The sequence below is a fragment of the Anser cygnoides genome, chromosome 4 (genome assembly GCF_040182565.1).
Source record: "Anser cygnoides isolate HZ-2024a breed goose chromosome 4, Taihu_goose_T2T_genome, whole genome shotgun sequence".
Classification (NCBI taxonomy): domain Eukaryota; kingdom Metazoa; phylum Chordata; class Aves; order Anseriformes; family Anatidae; genus Anser; species Anser cygnoides.
The window spans coordinates 693,903-711,321 of record NC_089876.1 but is presented as its reverse complement, the minus strand read 5'-3'; the positions used below and the strand labels follow the sequence as shown (position 1 = coordinate 711,321).

The 17,419-nt window shown below is 70.2% G+C and overlaps 2 protein-coding genes across 2 annotated transcripts; one reads left to right on the top strand and one right to left on the bottom strand.

Moving 5' to 3' along the window:
• The first annotated feature begins 657 nt into the window (after positions 1–657).
• On the top strand, positions 658–11,904 carry PAIP2B (poly(A) binding protein interacting protein 2B). Its single transcript, XM_048045650.2, has 4 exons — positions 658–799; positions 6,647–6,801; positions 9,185–9,361; positions 10,127–11,904. Exons 2-4 carry the CDS (start codon positions 6,655–6,657, stop codon positions 10,181–10,183), a joined length of 381 nt encoding a protein of 126 aa, XP_047901607.1. The 5' UTR covers positions 658–799; positions 6,647–6,654; the 3' UTR covers positions 10,184–11,904.
• A 1,537-nt stretch (positions 11,905–13,441) lies between these two features.
• NAGK (N-acetylglucosamine kinase) lies at positions 13,442–16,357 on the bottom strand. Its single transcript, XM_066997020.1, has 10 exons — positions 16,291–16,357; positions 15,809–15,893; positions 15,558–15,656; positions 15,344–15,485; positions 15,127–15,237; positions 14,928–15,040; positions 14,731–14,818; positions 14,321–14,418; positions 13,950–14,028; positions 13,442–13,742 (listed from the first exon to the last, which is right to left on the bottom strand). Exons 1-10 carry the CDS (start codon positions 16,317–16,319, stop codon positions 13,555–13,557), a joined length of 1,032 nt encoding a protein of 343 aa, XP_066853121.1. The 5' UTR covers positions 16,320–16,357; the 3' UTR covers positions 13,442–13,554.
• Positions 16,358–17,419: the final 1,062 nt, after the last annotated feature.

The following is a 17,419-nucleotide window of genomic DNA, read 5'->3' as shown; positions in this document are numbered from 1 at the left end:
AGGGGCTTGGCTCCGCCTTGGGGACGGGGGGGGGGGCACCGGGGGGGGGTTACCGGGAGGGTACCGGAGGGGTACCGGGGAAGGGGCTGCCCCCCCCCCACGGGGGTCACCCCCTCGGGGGGGGGGCGGGGCCGGGTCCCCCGGCCCCGCCCCCCCCCCGAGGGGGGTGACCCCGGGGGAGGGCGGGGGGGGGCAGCCCCGGTGCCACGCGCCCGCCACGTGACAGCTGCCGCCACCGGCAGCCCCCGCCCCGCCCCGCCCCGCCGTGTTTACCCGCTGCCCGCCAACCGGCGGCTCGCTAACAGATCCGCCCCGCGGTTGTTTTGTAACGGCTCCTGCCATTGGGCGCCGCCCCCCCGCCAATCAGGGCGGCGGGGCGTTATTTACATCGCCCTCGGTCACGCCCCGCCGTCCTCCCGGAGCCCCACGTGGGGCGCGCGCGTGCGGGCAGCCAATCGGGCGCCGCGCGCTCGGCCAATCAGCCGCAGCGCTTCGCCGCCTCTCCTCCCCATAGGCCAGGACGCGAATCCGCGCGCCCAATCGCGCGGCGGCACAGGCGGGAGGCGGGGCGGCTGGCGCGGTGAGCAGGAGTCCCCCCGCCGCCCCGCCCCCTCGGCGGCCCGCTGACCAATCGCATCGAGCGGCGCCTTGACTCCGCCCCTCGCTCCCTAAGCACCGCCCCCTCGCCTTACTCTCATTGGCCGGGCGGCGCGGGGGCGGACCAATGAGCGCGCGGAGGGGCGGGGCGGGGGGGTCCCGGTGGCGGCGGCGGCGGCGGACGGCGGCGGCGGCCCCGCAGGTACGGGGGGGGTCGCGGGGGGCGCCGCGTCCGGGGGTTTCCGGTCCCGGTCCCGGTCCCGATCCCGATCCCGATCCCGGTTCTCGGTCCCGCTTCTCGGTCCCGGTTCCCGCTTGCCGTCCCCTGGTCCCGGTTGCCGTCCCGGTCCCGGTCCCGGTCCCCGGGGCCCTCCCGGTGCTAACGGCGCCGGTAACGGGAGGTCTGTCGGTCCGTCCGTCCAAAAACCCCCCAAAAAAGTCCTTACCCCCCCCCTCCCGGTGCCCCCCCCGGTGCCGTCACCTCCCGGGAGCCATCGTCGGAGGCCGTCCCGGGGCCGGGACCGGTGCCCCCGGGGCTGCAGCGCCCGGTGTTGGGCGTTCCCCGCCCCCCCCCCCCGTGCCTGCCCGGGGGTTCGGCATCACGGCCGGGGGGGGATAAAGGCCCCCCCCCCCCCGGTACGGCTGCGCCGGGGTCGGCTCCGTTCGGCCCCCCGGGAGCACCGGGTTTGGGTTTGGGTTTGGGGACACGGGGGGGCAGCGGGGGCTGAGCGGTGTCCCGGGGGGGGGGGTGGGCTGGGGGGGTTCTGGGACCATGGCGGCTCCGTAAAGAACCGGTACAGGGCCCCGACGGCCCCATGAGGGGCAGGGAACCCCCAGTGGCCCCATAAAGAGCAGAGAACCCAAATGGCCCCATAAGGGGCAGAGGACTCCAACGACCCCATAAGGGGCAGAGGACCGCAGCAGCCCCATAAGGGGCAGAGGACCCCAAGGACCCCATAAGGGGCAGAGGACTCCAAGGACCCCATAAGGGGCAGAGGACCCCCAACGACCCCATAAGGGGCAGAGGACCGCAGCGGCCCCATAAGGGGCAGAGGACCCCAAGGACCCCATAAGGGGCAGAGGACCCCCAACAGCCCCATAAGGAGCAGAGGACCCCAAGGACCCCATAAGGGGCAGAGGACCGCAGCGGCCCCATAAGCAGCGTCTATGGGACGTGTGGCACTGGGACGCGGTGTCCCCGCTGCGGGGCGTTGCGCTGTTAATCCCGGGGCCGGGGGGTTTGGGGACCCCTTGCTCGGGAGGGAGCCGTGCCGGCGGGGTTGTCCCTGGGGTTGGGGACGGGAACGGGACGCGGTCCCCGTGGGGGGAACCGCTGCGGGGCGGGAGCGGTGCCGGGCACCGGGAGCAGAGGCTGGGGGGGACGGGGACGGCACGGGACCCCGGCGGGTGGCGGGTAGCGGGTGGTGGCTCCTCGCGGCTCGTGAGGGCCGCCGGGATGGAGCGGGTACCCCTGCACGGAGCCCCGGCAATACCGGCCCCGTGTGCGCCCCGTGCCCCCGGGGACGGCCCCATCCAGCCCGGCCCCAGCTCCCCACCGCCTCCCCCTCTCCTCGTCCCGCTCCGGACGGGTTTCGGCTCGGGGCGAGGCTCCCCGGGCCGGGCCGTGCCCCAGCCCCGCGTGTCGGCCCCCAGAGCCCTGCCCCGTGCCCCGGTCCCGGTCCCGGGCAGGAATTTCCCCTCTCCTTTAACCACCGCTGAGGTTTTTTTTTGGTTTTCCCAAGGCGGCCGTCCCGCGTTGGTCCCGCCGAGCTCAGCGCTGTGGCCGAGGCGCGTGTAAAATGCCCCAAAAATGACGGGATTTGAGCCAAACCGGGGGGGGGGGGGATTCGGGAAAACGGGGGGCATTGAGCTCTGGGGAGCGTTACGGGGCCGGGCCCTGGCCGGGGCTCTCCCGTGCGCTGCCGCCTCCTGCCTGGTCTCCGCTTCGTTATCCTCAAAAAAGAAAAAAAAAGGAAGAAATCGGTCACCTTTGGGTGCTGCCGGAGCTGGGGCGGGTGCGTTACGCGCACCGGGCGGCCTCCCCCGCGCAGGGGGCGAAGCTGCCGGCTCGCGGGGCGCCAGGGCCGGGCGCGCCGGCACCGGGACGCCTCGGAGAGCACCCCGGGGGGCTGCGGCACCTCGCCGTCCCTCCTCCGCCGCCCCCCTCGCCCCTCGGCCCGCGGGAGGGTGGCTCCGGGGGGGGGCAGAGCTGGCACCGAGGCGCCGAGCCCCCCATGAGGCGGCGGAGCTCCGGTTTCCCAGCCCGTGTCTGTCCGAGCGCCTCTCCCAAAAGGAAAGGAGCTCGCCTGGCCTCCGCCCCAGCTCCGGGCCGTGGCGAGAAGAAACCGAAGCGGAGCGGGGGCGCGCCAGGGGAGCACCCGGCCCCCGCCACGCGGCTCCCAGGCCCGGAGCCCCCCGTCCCGGGGCACGGCCCCAACTCTCCGCGGGCGCCCCGCGTGCTCTGGGTGCGCCTCGGGAGCTCCCGGGGCCTGGGCTCGTGGCTGCATCTGTGAAATCGACTTCGTTTTCCAAGGGAAAAAAAAAAAAAAAGCTATCCAAGAGCACAGATTTTCGATTTTTTTATTTTTTTTTTTCCCCTGTAATGGAGCAGCAGCAGGGCTGGGAGCAGCGAGCTGGCGGCGGCGGCGCCGCGCATAACTTGGGCGAGTGTCAACGGGGGACGGCTGCGCTCGGGTAAACAGCCCGCGGCCCAACGCACGCGCCGAGCCTGCCTGGAAAAGTGCCCTGGGAAGGCGGCACGGCGCTGGGCACGGCGCTGCTCGGTGGGAGCCCCTGTCCCTGCCGGAGCCCCGCGGGGGCAGCGGGACCCCCAGGCCGGAGCCCCCCCGGGGCTCTGCGTGGCCGAGCCTGGGAGCAGCGCCGCCGCAAAGCCTCGCCTGCTGTTCGCCGAGCGCCCGCAGTGCCTCCGAGGGGCTGTTCCCTGCCTCAAGCAGGCCGCGGGGTGGCCGGCGAGCAAATCGCCTCCGCTCGCAGCCCAGCGCGGGGGCTCCGAAGCCGAACGCGTCTGCGGGGCCGCCGCCGGCCGCCTGCCCCTCTCCGGAGCGAAGCAGAGCACCTCGGCGTGGCTCCGGGCCCCTGGGGGTCTCCGAAACGTCCGCGGTGAAGCCACGGGGGGGGCTTCGAGGCTGGTGGAGGGGCTGGAGACGGGGCTTTCGACCGCGTTTGGGTGTGCGAAACCTGCCCGGGGTGGAAGGGGCCGGAGCGCGCCGGCGCCGTGCGGCTGCTCTGCTGTTAAGATCTGTTTATGCTGCGAGCTGTCGGCTTCGCTTCTCCCCGTCCTCCTGAAAAACCTGTCCTGCTGAGGGCGGCTCTGACGAAAGCCCTCGTGGTTCCCTGCAAGCCTGGCAGGGAGACGAAGCCCAGGTCGCCTCCCCGTGGGGCCGCCCAGCCCTCCGCTCCCCAGGGTGCCTCCGGGGGACGTGACGAGAGGCCACGCTGCTTCGGTCCCAGCCTCTTCGGGCACCATTTGGCACCGCCAGAGGGTCCCAGAAGCGCCGCCTTTTGTAGGTCTCCACCGAGCCCCGCGCCTCTGGTGCCTGCCGAGGCAGGGAGCAGCCCCCCCGCCGCCCTCCTGCACCCCGCGTGGCGCAGCCGCGAGCCCTGCCCGGGGCCGGGTCCCTTCCTGCGGCCAGAAATTACGGAGGAGCCTGCGCGTGGGGCTGCTGGGGAGGGAGAGGGAGCTTTTTCTTTTTCCTCAGGAAAAAAAAAAACCTGCAAATAAACCCAACAAAAAGCCTCCTCCCTTGTGCCACTCCTCCAGCTGCGCGTTCTCTGCGGAGAGCCCGGCCCCGGGCACCGGCAGGGTCTGCGCTCCCGGCACGGAGAGGGGGAGAGCCGCTGCCCTGACACCCGAGCGCCTCCCCGCTCGCTCTGCGGCTCAGTTTTTTCCATCCGCCCCTCGCCAGGCCTGGCTGCCCGCTGTGCGCGAGCCCTCCCTTAACAAGGCGCAGCCATCGCGTCGGCCTCGGCGTCGTTTTCCTGCTGGATACGGAGCCCTTCTCCCTCCTCTGAGGGTAAAGGTGGCTCCACGGGGATCCCGTCCTGCCGGGAGACCCCGCCGTGAAGCTGGGCCCCTCCCGGGCACCGAGGCTTGGTTTAGGGCTGTGCCGGCGGCAGGGTTTGCCCTCCGGCGGGAGCAGTGCGAGGCGGCTGCGGCACCCGCGGTGCTTCGTGTCCCGCCCGGCTGCCGCTGGTGGGCGAGGTGGGGTCGCTGCTCCCCGGGGCTGCGGAGCTGTCGGGGCGCAGACCCGACGCCAGCTGCGACGCGGGTCGAAACAAGGGGGCCACGTAATTTAAAAGGGGACGCAGCCAGTCCGGGACGACGTGCGGGGACCGTAGTGCGGTGCTCGGCAGCAGGTGCCTAGGTGGGAGCGCACGAACTGGTGGGGTCGAGCCGGGGGCAGGAGCTCGGCATCAAATGGGGGCCCCGACCTGGGGTCCTCCTTGCTCTTCCGCCTCTCCGGCCACGCGGGGAGGCCCGGGGAGGTCGCCTGCTTCGTCCCCACCGTCCTGAACCAGGGTTAAGTGTGCCTGGAGCACCCGTGGTGCTCGTCAGAAACCGTTCCTGGCTCTCAGGGGGGGAGAAGCACGTCTCCTCTGCAAAGTGTTTGTTCCCACCATCGCTGGTGGTCTCCGTCGCCCCCCTCCAGACCCGATTTCTGCTGGAAAAAAAAAAAAAACAAACCCCTCCGTATCCGCGAGGACGAGAGAGCAAATTTCTGCTGCCCGCCCAGCTCCTCCCCTGGGCTGATCGAAGCGCTCCTCCCGGGAGGGCGCCGGCTGCTCCCCGCCTGCCCCCGGCCCGACTCCGGGCACGGCCTTCACCAGGGCAGGGGAAAACACAACCCGGGGAGGAATTCCCCGCTGCCGGGGCGCTTCTCGGCACCGTCACGCTGGCCCTTCGTCTGGGCTCGCCTGCTGCTCCCGCGCACCTTTGCTCGGTCTCGGCGCCACATTGGCACCCTGCGGACCTCCAGAGGCCGAGCTCCTCGCTGGCACCGAGCGCTGGGACTGCCAGAAGGTTTGGGCGTCTGAAACCAGAAGGTTTGGGCGTTTGGTGTGTCTGAAGGCGTCTGCCCTAGGGCACGGCCGGCCTCGCCTCACCGACTCGCCAGCTTCTGTGAAATGCCCTCCAAAAAATAAAAACCTACAGCACAGGCGCAGGGACGCAGACCCCGCACGCGCGCTCCTCCAAAGCGTTTGGCGCAGGGGGCGGTCTGCTTCGTGCTGCTGGAACCCCGGCTGCGACGCCAACCCGCTTCTGGTCTCTTGGGGTGCGTCTCGAATAAATAACCGAGGGCTGGGTGGCTTGGCCTGCTTCCTGCAGGCTGGCGGAGAGGTCAGGCCGGCCGTGCCGAACGGCCAGCTACCCGCAGGTTGCTGTCGTGGCGGGAGGGTGCGGGGGCTGCTCCGACAGCGATGGGTGCCCGCGGGTACTGAGGCGCTCACGGGGAGGGAGGGCGCCGGGCGGCCCCGAGCTGGGGCGCGGGGATCTGGCCGCGCAGGGAGAGCAGCCCGAGTCCCGCAGGGTGCCAGCTGCTGCCTCTCGCTGCCGTTCCCCCGAAAGAACACCCACGTTACGCGCCCGCAGCCCCCCTTTGGGACCCTCCGGGCGGGTGGGACCTTCGCGCGAAGCCGTGTCCGAGTGCACTCGGACCGCCAGACCCCAGAGCTGCTCCCAGCGCTTTCCGGGCGAGGCTCTGGGAACGGCGCCGTGCCTCTGCTGGAAAAACGTGGCCTTGGAGCAGGGGGGGTTCACCTTGGAGCAGGGGGGATCACCTTGGAGCAGGGGGGGGGTCACCTTGGAGCAGGGGGGGAGCAGGGGGTCACCTTGGAGCAGGGGGGGTCACCTTGGAGCAGGGGGGGTCACCTTGGAGCAGGGGGGGTCACCTTGGAGCAGGGGGGTTTCTGCTGCGCTTGCCCCGTTCGCTCTCGGCCGACGTGGCTCGTGGCAAGCGTGCCGCCTGCGAGCCGCTCGGGGGGCGCGGGACCTGGCTCATCCCCCCCCCCCCGGTGCCTTTCCTCCCAGAGGCAGGAATGATGAATGGCTCCGACGTCGCCAGCACCACGACGCCCAGCCCCAAATCCAAGGAGGAGCAGGTCGTGAACGGCCACGATGAGAAGGAGAAGAACCCCTTCGCCGAGTACATGTGGATGGAGAACGAGGAGGACTTCAACAGGCAGGTGAGAGTGGGGGGGGCGGCGCCAGCCCCGCGTTTGTGGGGGTGAAGGGGGGGCGAGGGCAGAGCAGAGGAGAAGCTCCCCCCCGGCTCTCCCTCCGGCTCTCCCCCCAGCTCTCCCCCTTGCTTGGTGTCGGGCAGGGGTCCAGCTGCAGGGCAGAAAACCCCACGATGCCGCCGGCCCTGCTGGCTCTGTCTCGGGGCCGGCAATAGCACCGTGCACCCCTTTTGTACCTCGCTGCTCACCCTCCGCGTGCTCAGAGGGAACCGGTGTAAAACCGGGGCTCTGAACCTGCAGGCGCTCGTGGCTTTGTCCCCCCGGCACCGAGCTCTTGCAGCCGGTAATGTCACTGCAGGAGGAGCCCCCGTCTCGGTGCGGTGGTCCCGATGCTCTGGGAGCAGGCACCTGGCAGGAGAGCTGCCCACCGGGTGCTTCGGGCAAGCTGGGCAGGCTCGGGGGGCTCTGGTCCGTGGTGGGGAGGGGGGTCTGACAAGGAGCCACGCTGCGGGCAGGCAGAGCCCTCGTCCCCTCCCTGAAATGTCCCCTCCGTGAAGCGTCCCCCCCCAAAACATCCCCTCGAGCTCTGGCTGCAGACCCCCGGGTGCGGGGAGGGAAGCTGGAGGTTGGTAAAACGCAGGCAGGGAGGGAGGGAGCGAGGCCCCGTCTCGTGGCCCCGCCACACCCCCGGTGACCGAGGCAGGATTTCGTCAGCCCTCTGCCAGCGCTCTCAGCAGCAAATCTCCATGTGGCGATGCTCCGTCTGGTCCCGCGGCTCTGCCCCATGCCGGGCTGTGACTCAGGGCCCCGCGTTTTTGGTGCCGGGGCCGGGCAGCGGCAGCCGGCCCCCACCAGCAGCGGCGCTGGTGGAAACGCGCGAGATTCCTTGGCTCGTGTTCGGAAAGCGCTGCCGTGATTGGAAGTGCTGGAATCAGACGGCCCGGCGCACCGCTGTCCTCCTGCGCCCCGCGGGACGGCAGGTCCTGGGGGAGCACAGGGCAGGGGGGGCGTGGGCAGGCACCGTGGAGGGGCTGGGGTTGGGGCTGGGGGGGGCTTCCTGAGCCGGCACAGGGCCGCAGGCAGCCCCCAGGGCATTGCAAAGAGAGGCAGGGGGGTCACAGCACCAGGTGCTCGCCTCTGCTTCCCCCAGAGCGCCCGGAGGTGCCTCCGGAGCCCAGCCTGGGCGCAGCCCCCAGCAGGAGCAGGGGACACAGCAGGCACAGCGCTTGCAGCAGCAGAGAGGGGACGCGTACCTGCCAGGGCCACCCGGGGCTGGCACTGCCTGTCCCCGGAGCCGCCTGTCCCCGGAGCCGCCTGTCCCCGGAGCCGCCTGTCCCCAGAGCCACTTTCCCATCGCCTCACAGCTCTCCGCGCTTCGTCCTCACCTCCTCCGCACGGCTTCCCTCGGGTCAGGCGCTGGGGAAGCGGAGCGGGCAGGCGGCTGCCAAACCCCGGGGCTTCCTGGCACAGCCCTCCCCTGCTCGTGCTCCCGAGGTTCCCTTTCCCGGGGAGCCAGCAGAGCCCGGGGGGCAAAAAAGGGAGCAGTGGGCTCAGGCTGCGAGGAGCAGCTGTGCCGGCAGCGGGCGGGCTGCTGGTGCAGCCCAACCTTTAGCAGGAGGCGGCAGAGCCGTGGGTTCGGGGGGTTCTCTCCACTCGGTGAGCAGAAAATGCATTTTCCAGGACGGCCGCTGGAAACCCAGCTGCGGGTAGTTATGGGGTGCCTTGGTGGGGGCCGTGGGGGTGGCGTTCCTGGCCAGAACTGGCTCCTGAGGCTGGTGCAGGGAGGCTCTCCAGCAGTTCGGGCTGGAGGCAGCTTTCGGGGCTTCTTCGCTTGCTCGCGAGAGCTTTTAACCCCTCCTGTAGGGAATCTGTCCCAGCTCCAAGCGAAGAGTTGAAGAGGTGGCTCCATGGCACCGAAATCCGCTCCTGCCCCGGGCTCGGGCTGCGTTCGGGGCGCTCTGTGCGCAGCCCCTGCCCTGCCTCGCTCCCTGTCCGTACCGGCTGTAATTTAAAGTAATAAGAAGGGGCTGGCCGGGGAGGGCAGGGCTGGGTGGTTTGCTGGGGTTGCCTTCCCAGCCATCCCGTACAGGCAGGCTCTGGCAGGGGCGGGTGGCACGGGCCGGGGCTGCTCCACGTTGTGGCAGGGACGGAGCTCGCCTCTCCCGGCAGGACTTTGGTTGTAGTTTCTGCTGCCTTGGCGCTACGCGGAGAGCTTTTAGCTTTTCGGAGCGTTTTGTCCCCTCGGGACTCGCCTGCTCTGGCTGCCCCCGGGGCACCGCTGCGTCCCCAGGCAGGGGAACGCGTCCCGATGCAGTCGGCTTCTGCCAGGCGGGGCTGGCACAGGGGACACGCCAGGCCGGGGAGTTTGCTGACGGCTCTCTTTGGGCAGGTGGAGGAGGAGCTGCAGGAGCAGGAGTTTCTGGACCGCTGCTTCCAGGAGATGCTGGACGAAGAAGACCAGGACTGGTTCATCCCCTCGCGAGACCTGCCCCAGGGCATGGGGCAGCTGCAGCAGCAGCTGAACGGGCTCTCCGTCGGCGACGGCCACGCTTCGGAGGACATTCTGGTAAGAGGGCCTCAGAGGGCTTGCTGCGAGGCCTGGCGAAGAGCAGAGCCCCGTCCTGGGCAGGGGGGGATTTCCTTTGGGGTTTTCCCCACGGGGCGTCTGTGCAGGGGCTGGTGGCCATGTGCTGGTGGCGGTGCTTTTTGGAGCTTACTGCCACGGGGGCACCCGTTTTGGGGCATATCCTGAAGACACAAACATCCCAGCTCCTCATCCCTTAGCGGTGGGAATGGGGCTGCGGCTTCGCGCCCGCGGGGTTGTTCCCTGCTCCCCGGGCACGCTGGGTCCGTCCCTGCCTTTTGGCCGGAGCTGGGGCTCTTTGGGGCGCCCAGAGGGAGCCCAGGCACCGAGCACCCGATGCACGTACCCGTGTTTATGGAACATAAAGCTGCCGTGCAGCTGCTGCTGGAGCTGCTTTGCCTCCCTCTGCTGCCGGCGGCGCTCAGTGCAGCTGCTGGCACCTCGCAGCCTGCGCCGGCAGCTCCGTGCTGAGGCTGGAGCAGAGGGGTCCCCTGCATCCCCCCCCCCAAAAACCCTGCCTGGGAGCGGACCCGTCGGAGCTGGTGCCCCTTAAACAGCACCTCGAGGGGCGAGGGTGGGCTGGGGAGGCCCCGCGGGGTGCTCTGCGCCCCCGGAGGCTTCGTCCGCGTGGGAACCCGCGGCAGCGCCCCTGCAAACGGGGTCGGGTCTGCGGGGGGACGCAACGCTCGCCAGGGGGGCGCCGCCGTTTGTGGCCGTGGACAGCCCCCCGTCCTGCTTCTCTTGCAGAGCAAAAGCAACTTGAATCCAGACGCCAAGGAGTTCGTGCCCGGTGTGAAGTACTGACGGGGGGCTGCCTTCGGACAGACTGGGTCCCCGTGTCCCCGGCTCCGGTGGGGACGGCGCTGGGGGCCGGGAGGGACGGGGCGCGACCGCGCTCTGCGGCGCCGCGGAGCTGCTGCCCCGTGGCGGGATCTCGCTCCACGCTTCCAGTTCCTTCTTTTCCCTTTTTTTTTTTTTTTTTTTAACTCTTCCTAGCACTTTTTTTGGCGGTTTTTGCTTTCTAGGGCTTGCGGCCCTTAGGTCTGTCCTGGAGCCCGGCACCCCTCCTGCTCCAGAGGCCAACCGTGCCGCCTGCTGCGGCCCCGCCGGCGGGGAGCCCGGCCCCTCGCTGGCTACAATTCGGGGGTCCCTGCCCGCCCAAGGCCAGGAGCCACGCGGGCTCCTCGTGTTTCCGTTCGACGGGATTTCTTTAGCTAAAGGACGGGTGAAGCGTTACAAGGCTGCACGCCCCGACTCCCTGCGAGCAGCGGGCTGCCCCAGCTCTCGGAGAGGTGCTGAGCGCTCCTCGGTGCGCTGCTGCGCGGAGGTGGCAGCATCCTGCCTGCTTGGAGGGTCCTGGGCGCCCCTGCGGGGGGGAAACCCGGTGCCCCGGCCCCCGCCCGCCTTTGGGGGGAAGCGCTTCTGCCATACAACACGTTCTCCTTGAAGAATGTCCCCCCCCGACCCTTGAGCTTACCCGGCATTACAGGCCGCGGCCCTGAAGCGTCTCTACCTTCGTTTCTCGTCGAAATAAATCCAAAAAGAACTGAGCGCAGCCCCTTCTCAGGCGTGTGGCAGAGCAGGCCGGCACTGAGCTGGTCTCAAGCAGCCTCCCTGGGAAAGGAGAGGACCCCCCTGGAAAGGGGAGGACCCCCTGTAAAGGGGAGGACCCCCTGTAAAGGGGAGGACCCCCCGTAACGTGGAGGACCCCCTGTAACAGGGAGGACCCCTCCATCACCTGCAGGCTCCGCGGGTGCCAGCCACGGGCTTTTATCTCCCAGGACCCTTTTTCCCCCCCCCCCCCGCTGCCCCTCGGAGAGCAGATCGCCTCCTCCAGGGCTCAGTTTTGGGGTCGAGGGAGGGCTGAGCCTGCTTCTGGGGCTGGAGGCGAGGACACAGCTCAAGGCCGGGGGCGAGGGCAGCGTCCCCGTGCTGCCCGCAGTGCCCGTAGGCTGGCATTCGAGGCAAACACACCGCTGGGGGCTTGCTCCGGCCGGGCTGTCCCAGGTGCAGCTACTTCCAGTATTCCCTTTAATTAAACAGACCGGTTAATTGGGGGGGGGGGGGGATTACCGATCCCTCGGGGGCTGCAGAGATGGAAGCTAATGGCCTTAGCTGCAGCGGGCGGCTGGTCCCCCCGGGCAGCTCAGCACCGCTCAGCGCACAGCTGGACGGCAGGCGCAGCTCGGGGTGCTCGGCCCCGCTGTCCCCACGGCGGTACGGAGCTGAGCACCGCTGCCTGGAGCTGAGCACCGCTGCCGGAGGCATTGCTCCACTCGCTGCGTTCTGGTGTCCGCAGCGCCGCGGGGCCGGAGCCGCTTGCAGGGGGGGTGTCGGAAGGGCGGGCGGGCGCAGCCTTCTGTTGGAGCCGTGGCTCGGTGTTTGCCCCCTACCTTTTTTCTGGTTTCTGTTTGATTTCTTAAAAAAAAAAAAAAAAAGGCAAACAAACAACAAAACGACCTTCCGATGATGTGCTGTAAATTTCGGACAACGCATTATTAAAAATAAACTCTTTTTTGAATCGAGCAGTGCAGAAATCTTCCCTGGAGGCTGGGTAAGCTCGCCGCCCAGCGCCAGCTCCATCACACGCCTCGGCCCAGCACCGCCCGTCCCCACGAGGATTTGCTTCTCACCGTGAGCAGATCCGAGACCTGCAGCAGCGGTGATGAGCTCGCCACTTGCGAAGTGCTGCTGGAGCTGGGCTGGAGCCACGCGCCCGTGATTACTTTGCTTGCGTGGAGCAGCGAGGCGGCTCGACATGCTCAGAGGGTTTTTCTCCTCTCGCTCCTGGCCGCTGCTTCCCCCTCCGCCGGCCCCGCGGCGTTAAATTCCCTCCCCTGGACCCGCTCCGCAGCGCTGGCTTCAGCATCCTCTGCTGGAGGCGGCTCAGGAGCGGAGCAGGACCCAGCTCCAGGCTGGGACCGGCCAGGAATTGGCACCGGGGGAAAACCAAACCAAACCAAACCAAACCAAACCAAACCAGGAACCCAGCTGGGGAAGGCAGGGGAGACGATTCCCAGCGTGGAAGCGGGCAGAGGGCAGCCCCCTTGGGCTGTGCCTTCCTCCAGGACTTCTTGCCCGGGGCTCGTCCTGCTGCTGGACGGGGACGTCTGTGCACGGAGCAACCCGACGGGACGGCTGCCGGAGCAGGACGAGCCCCACGGAGAGCGCCTGCACCTCCCGTCCAGCCTGGAGGGGCCGATTCCTGCCCGGCCCGTCCGAAATCCACGGGACCCGAGGCACGGCCACTGCAGGGCAGCAGCGCTGGGAGGCCTGGGGATTTGTTTCTCCCCCCTTCACCTCGGTTAAGAGCTGGAGAAGTGCTGATCGCAGCCGTCTGTCCTGGAAGGCAGCGGCAGCCTGGTCTGGTGCTGTAAGTTCAGGCACGAGCCCGTGCTGCTTACTTCAAACACGAAGAAGCAAAATGGGCAGCGTTTTTTTTTTTCTTCCTCCTTTTTTTCCCCGTTTTCTTCCCCCTTTGTCCTCTTTTCTTGCTTCCCCTTTTCCTCTTATCCCTTTTCCCCTTTGCTCTCTCTCCCCCTTTTCTTTCATTTCCTTCAATTTTCGTTTGTCCCCTTTATTTTCATTTCCTCCCCTTTTCTCCTTCCACCTTCCTCCCCTCCTCTCTCTCCCCCCCCTTTTTCTTCTCTCCTTCCTCCTTCAGCCCAAGCCCAGCCCTTACCCCAGCCCCAGCTGACGCCACGTGCCCAGCCACAACCTCCCCGTGCCTGCCGGGAGTGAGCCCAGGGCTCGTGGGCACCACGGCCCGGTGGCCCCATAGCCCCACGTCCCTTCCTCGTGGATCCCTTCCTCGTGGTCCCTTCCTCGTGGTGTGGTCCCTTCCTCGGGGGAGCTGACCGCGACCGTCCCCATGCACCTGCTGCAGGGCGCTGGGACCAGGACCACGGTGACACGGGGACCACCCCAGCTCGGAGCTGGTGGCCACCGATGGCACCTTGCGGCCGGAGCGCGTTGTGGCCATCGGGAGCCTTCCTCTTCCTCCTCCTCCTCCTTCCTCCTCCCCCTTGGCCCCAGCACCCGAAGCAGCGCGCAGCCAGCGGCTCTGCCCCTCCCTTCCTTTTATTGCGGCACTCCGGGGCGCACTCGTACAAAACCCCGACTCCTCCGTGCGCAGCAGGCACCGGGCCCCAGCGCGGCGGTGGCGGCTGCCCCGGCTAGAAGCGGTGGCTGTAGAAGACGTCCGCGTTGCTGGCGTAGTCCAGGGGCAGCGCCTGGCCGATGCTCTTCGCCCCCAGGCTGGCCGCCCCCAGCGCCGACGAGTGCCTCAGCTTCAAGAGGCTGAAGTGGGTGAAGGGGCCCCCGGGACGCTCCCCCCGGGCCTGTGCCAGCACCCGGACAAATCCTGCGGGGGGGGGGGGAAGGAGGTGTGGGGGCAGCGGGAGCCACCGGGACCCCCGGGGTGGGGGGTGAGCAGCGAGATGAGCGTCCCCTGGGATCCCCTGGGGAGGGGGCCCAGCCCGCCCCACTGTCACCAGGGGGCTCGGGGGGAGCGCAGGAGGACACGCGGAGCTCCCACAGGGCGTGGGGCGCCCCCCGTCCCCCCGCTCACCTTCCCTCATCATCTCCCAGCTGTTCCAGACGGAGCCCACGCAGACGATGGGGAGCCCCAGCTCCCCCTGGAACAGGCTCTGCGCGGGGAGCAGGCGGCGGCTGAGCCCCCACCGTGGTGGGGAGCGGGGCCAGGAGACCCCCGGGGCCCCAAAACCCCCAGGGCCAGGAGATCCCAGGACCTAGAGACCCCCCAGGACCAGGAGACCCCCAGGGAACCAGTAGACCCCTGCTCCGAGCAGCTTCCTCGGCACCATCCCAGTGGCGCATCGGGAGCAGGGGGTCCCACATCCCCGGGTCAGGACAGCCCCACCAAGGACCCCAGGGACAGGAGCAGGGGACGAGGGGACGTCCCCGTCCCCCACCTCTCACCTCATCGATTTTGGGCAGCACGGCGACCACGTGGCGAGCCAGCACCTCCCCGGCCTTGTTGAAGATGTGGCAGCACAGCGGGTCCCCAGCCTGGGCACCTGGTTCCGAGAGGGGCGGCGGGATGGGGACGGGGACGGGGATCGCTCGCGGTGTCCCCGTGCTCACGGGTGCCCGTCCCCACCCTGACGGCCGCTCCCCATCGCTCGAGGGGGCGGAGGGCGTTCGGGTCGAAGGGCAGCGAGAGGATGGGGAGTTGGGGTGCTGGGGGCTGAGGGGGGCAAAGCGGCCAGAAGCGAGAGACGCGGGGCGGTCCCCGGCGAGCACCCAGCGTGGCAGCCCCGACCGCCCCCCCCCCCAGGACCACCACCACCTGCTTCGGGTCCCGACCCCAGACGTGCACGGTGCCCTACCCGCTGCCAGCTTCTGGCAAAACCCCGCAAACTTGGCCTTCTCGAAGGTGCGGTAGAGATGGGTCAGGAGCCCCATCCTGTCCGAGACCTGGGAGAGGGCCCCGCGGTGAGCCCTGCGCGACGCTGGGCCCCCCCCGCCATGAGCCCTGAGCGATGCTGGGCCCCCCCGAGCCCCCCCCCCCCTCCCCGTTTGGCACCTGGAAGTACTCGAACATGGCCTGCTTGACGTGCCCAACGTCGTGCGGCGGCACCTCCAGGTTGTCCATGCAGTCGAAGACCATCTTCACCGCCCGGTGCGCGATCCAGTAGGCTGCGGGGCGCGGAACCAACGTGAGACACCCCCCACCACCACCCCCCCCCAAACCAAAACCCCTTCCCCACCCTCCTCATCCTCACCGGAGCCTTCGTCGCCCATCATGTGCCCCCACCCGCCGCAGCCCGTCTCCGAGCCGTCGGGGTTGATGAGCTTGCAGTTGGAGCCGGTGCCCGAGATCAGCACGATGCCACCTGCGGGGCGACAGCGTTCGGGGACGCCGCCGGGCACCCCGCACCCCGTACAACAACACCCCCCCGGGGGACCTTCCTCGTCCCCCCCCCGGGGCCGTCCCCGTACCGCGGTCGGTGGCGGTGGCCATGGCCCCGACGGCGTCGGAGGTGAGGCGGTAACTCTCGCTCAGGCGCGGGGAGCGGCGCCGCAGCTCCTCCAGCAGCAGGGCGATGGCGGCCTCCTGGTCCCCCCCGCTCAGGGACAGGCCCTGCCACCGCGGGGGGACGTCACCCGGGGCAGGGGGGTTTGGGGGGGGGGGGGCACGAGGACGGGGGCTCACCAGCGAGCGAAGGGGCACAGCCGGGTCCACGCCGGCCTCGCGCTTGGCCTCGCTCACCAGCTCCTGGATCCTCTCCGCGCACGTGGCGGCGCCGACCAGCTGGGGCACCCCGGGGAGCGGTGCTGAGCCTCCCCCCCCCGCCAGCACCCCTCGGGGTGGGGGGGGGGGGGGCACCCCGCGGGCCCCCAGCTCCGCCACCGTCACCGGCGGTGTCGCCTCGGGGTTTGGGGTCCCCCCCCCCCGGTGCTTACCCAGTGGTTGGTGCAGGGCCCCTCCACCTCGGCCAGGATCCGGCCATCCCCGGCCACCAGCACCGCCCGGGAGCGGGTGCCCCCCCTGCGGGGACAAGGCGGGGGGGGGGGGGGGTCACTGCCGGGCCCTGCGCTGCCGGACCCCCCCCCCCCCCAGGACCCCCCCAGGTGGGGATCCCTAGGGTGGGGGCTACGGACCCTGCTTTTACCCCCCCCGGGACTCTGCACCACGATCCCCCCCCCCCAAAGGTGCCAAAGGGGCACCTGGGGGTGGGGGGGGGACACGGGGGCGCACGGGGGGGGGGGGGGGGGGGGGGCAAGCAGCCGGGGGGGGGCAAGCACCGGGGGGGGGTGAGGAGAGGCCTGGGGGCGCGGATGCGGCCCCCACCCGGGCTGGGGGTGCTGGGGGGGGGGGTCTGCAGGCGCTCCCCCCACCCCCCCATGCTGGGCTCCGTCCCCCCCCCCCCGGCGCGGCCCCTCACCCCTCCACGCCGCCGAACAGCGCGGCCATGGCGGCGGCCCCCCCGTGCCCCCCCCGCCCCGCCCCGCTCCGCCCCCCCCGCGGGAAGCCGCGCCCGGGAGGCGGGGGGGGGGCGGCGCCGGGACACGGCGGGGCCGGGCCGCGGCCCCACGGCCCCCCCCCCCGACCCCCCCCCCGGCTCGGATCGCAGCACAAGGGGGGTCCCCCCCGGGCTGGGGGCCCCCCAGCGGCACCGCCCCCGTTGGCGCCCCCCGGTCCCGTGCGCCCGGCGCCCGGCGGCGCCCCCCCCCGGCAGGAACGGGGGGGGGCAGGGGCAGGGGCAGGGGCAGGGGCAGGGGCAGGGGCAGGGGCAGGGGCAGGGGCAGCCCCCCCCGGCACCCGGCCCAGCCGTGGGGATGCTGCGGCCACTGCTGGGATGGGGGCGTTGGGATGGATGGAAGGAGGGATGGACAGACAGATAATGGGATGGAGGGGGGGATGGATAATGGGATGGATAATGGGATGCACGGATGGATGGACGGACAGACGGATGGATGGAGGGATGGATGGAGGGATGGAGGGATGGACATGTGGACAGATGGACGGATGGATGGGGGGCACATCAGAACGGAAAGAGGATGCGCAAGGAAATGGGGCAGGGAGGAGGAGGTGGAGAAGGCGGCGACTGGTGCCCGGGGGCAGTGGCCCAGCGCGGGGAGGGGGCTCGTTGGCTGGAGACCCTCTGCACCCCTCTGCACCACGCACGTGGCCCAGCAGTGCTGCACCTGGGGGGGGTCCCACAGACAGGGGGGGCACCGGGCGGAGCACCCAGCCCAGCACCGGGGGGGGGCAGTGGCCCCCCCCCAGCTGGGGGTTCACCTGCAGCACCCGTGGGGCACGCACAGGGGGTGGGAGGTGTCGGGGACCTGGGGGGGTTCCCAGTGAGGGCGAGCTCCTTCTGGGGGGGGGGGGGGGATGTGCTGCGCCCCCAGCATGGTGCCGTGGGACCGGTGGGATGGGGACCACAGCCACCCTGCTCTGCATTGAGCTGGAGGTGCTGGGGGGGGGGGCAGAGATATTTGGGGGGGGGCAGAGATATTTGGGGGTGCGGAGATGGTTGGGGGGCACTTTGTTAGTCTGGAGTCCCTGCC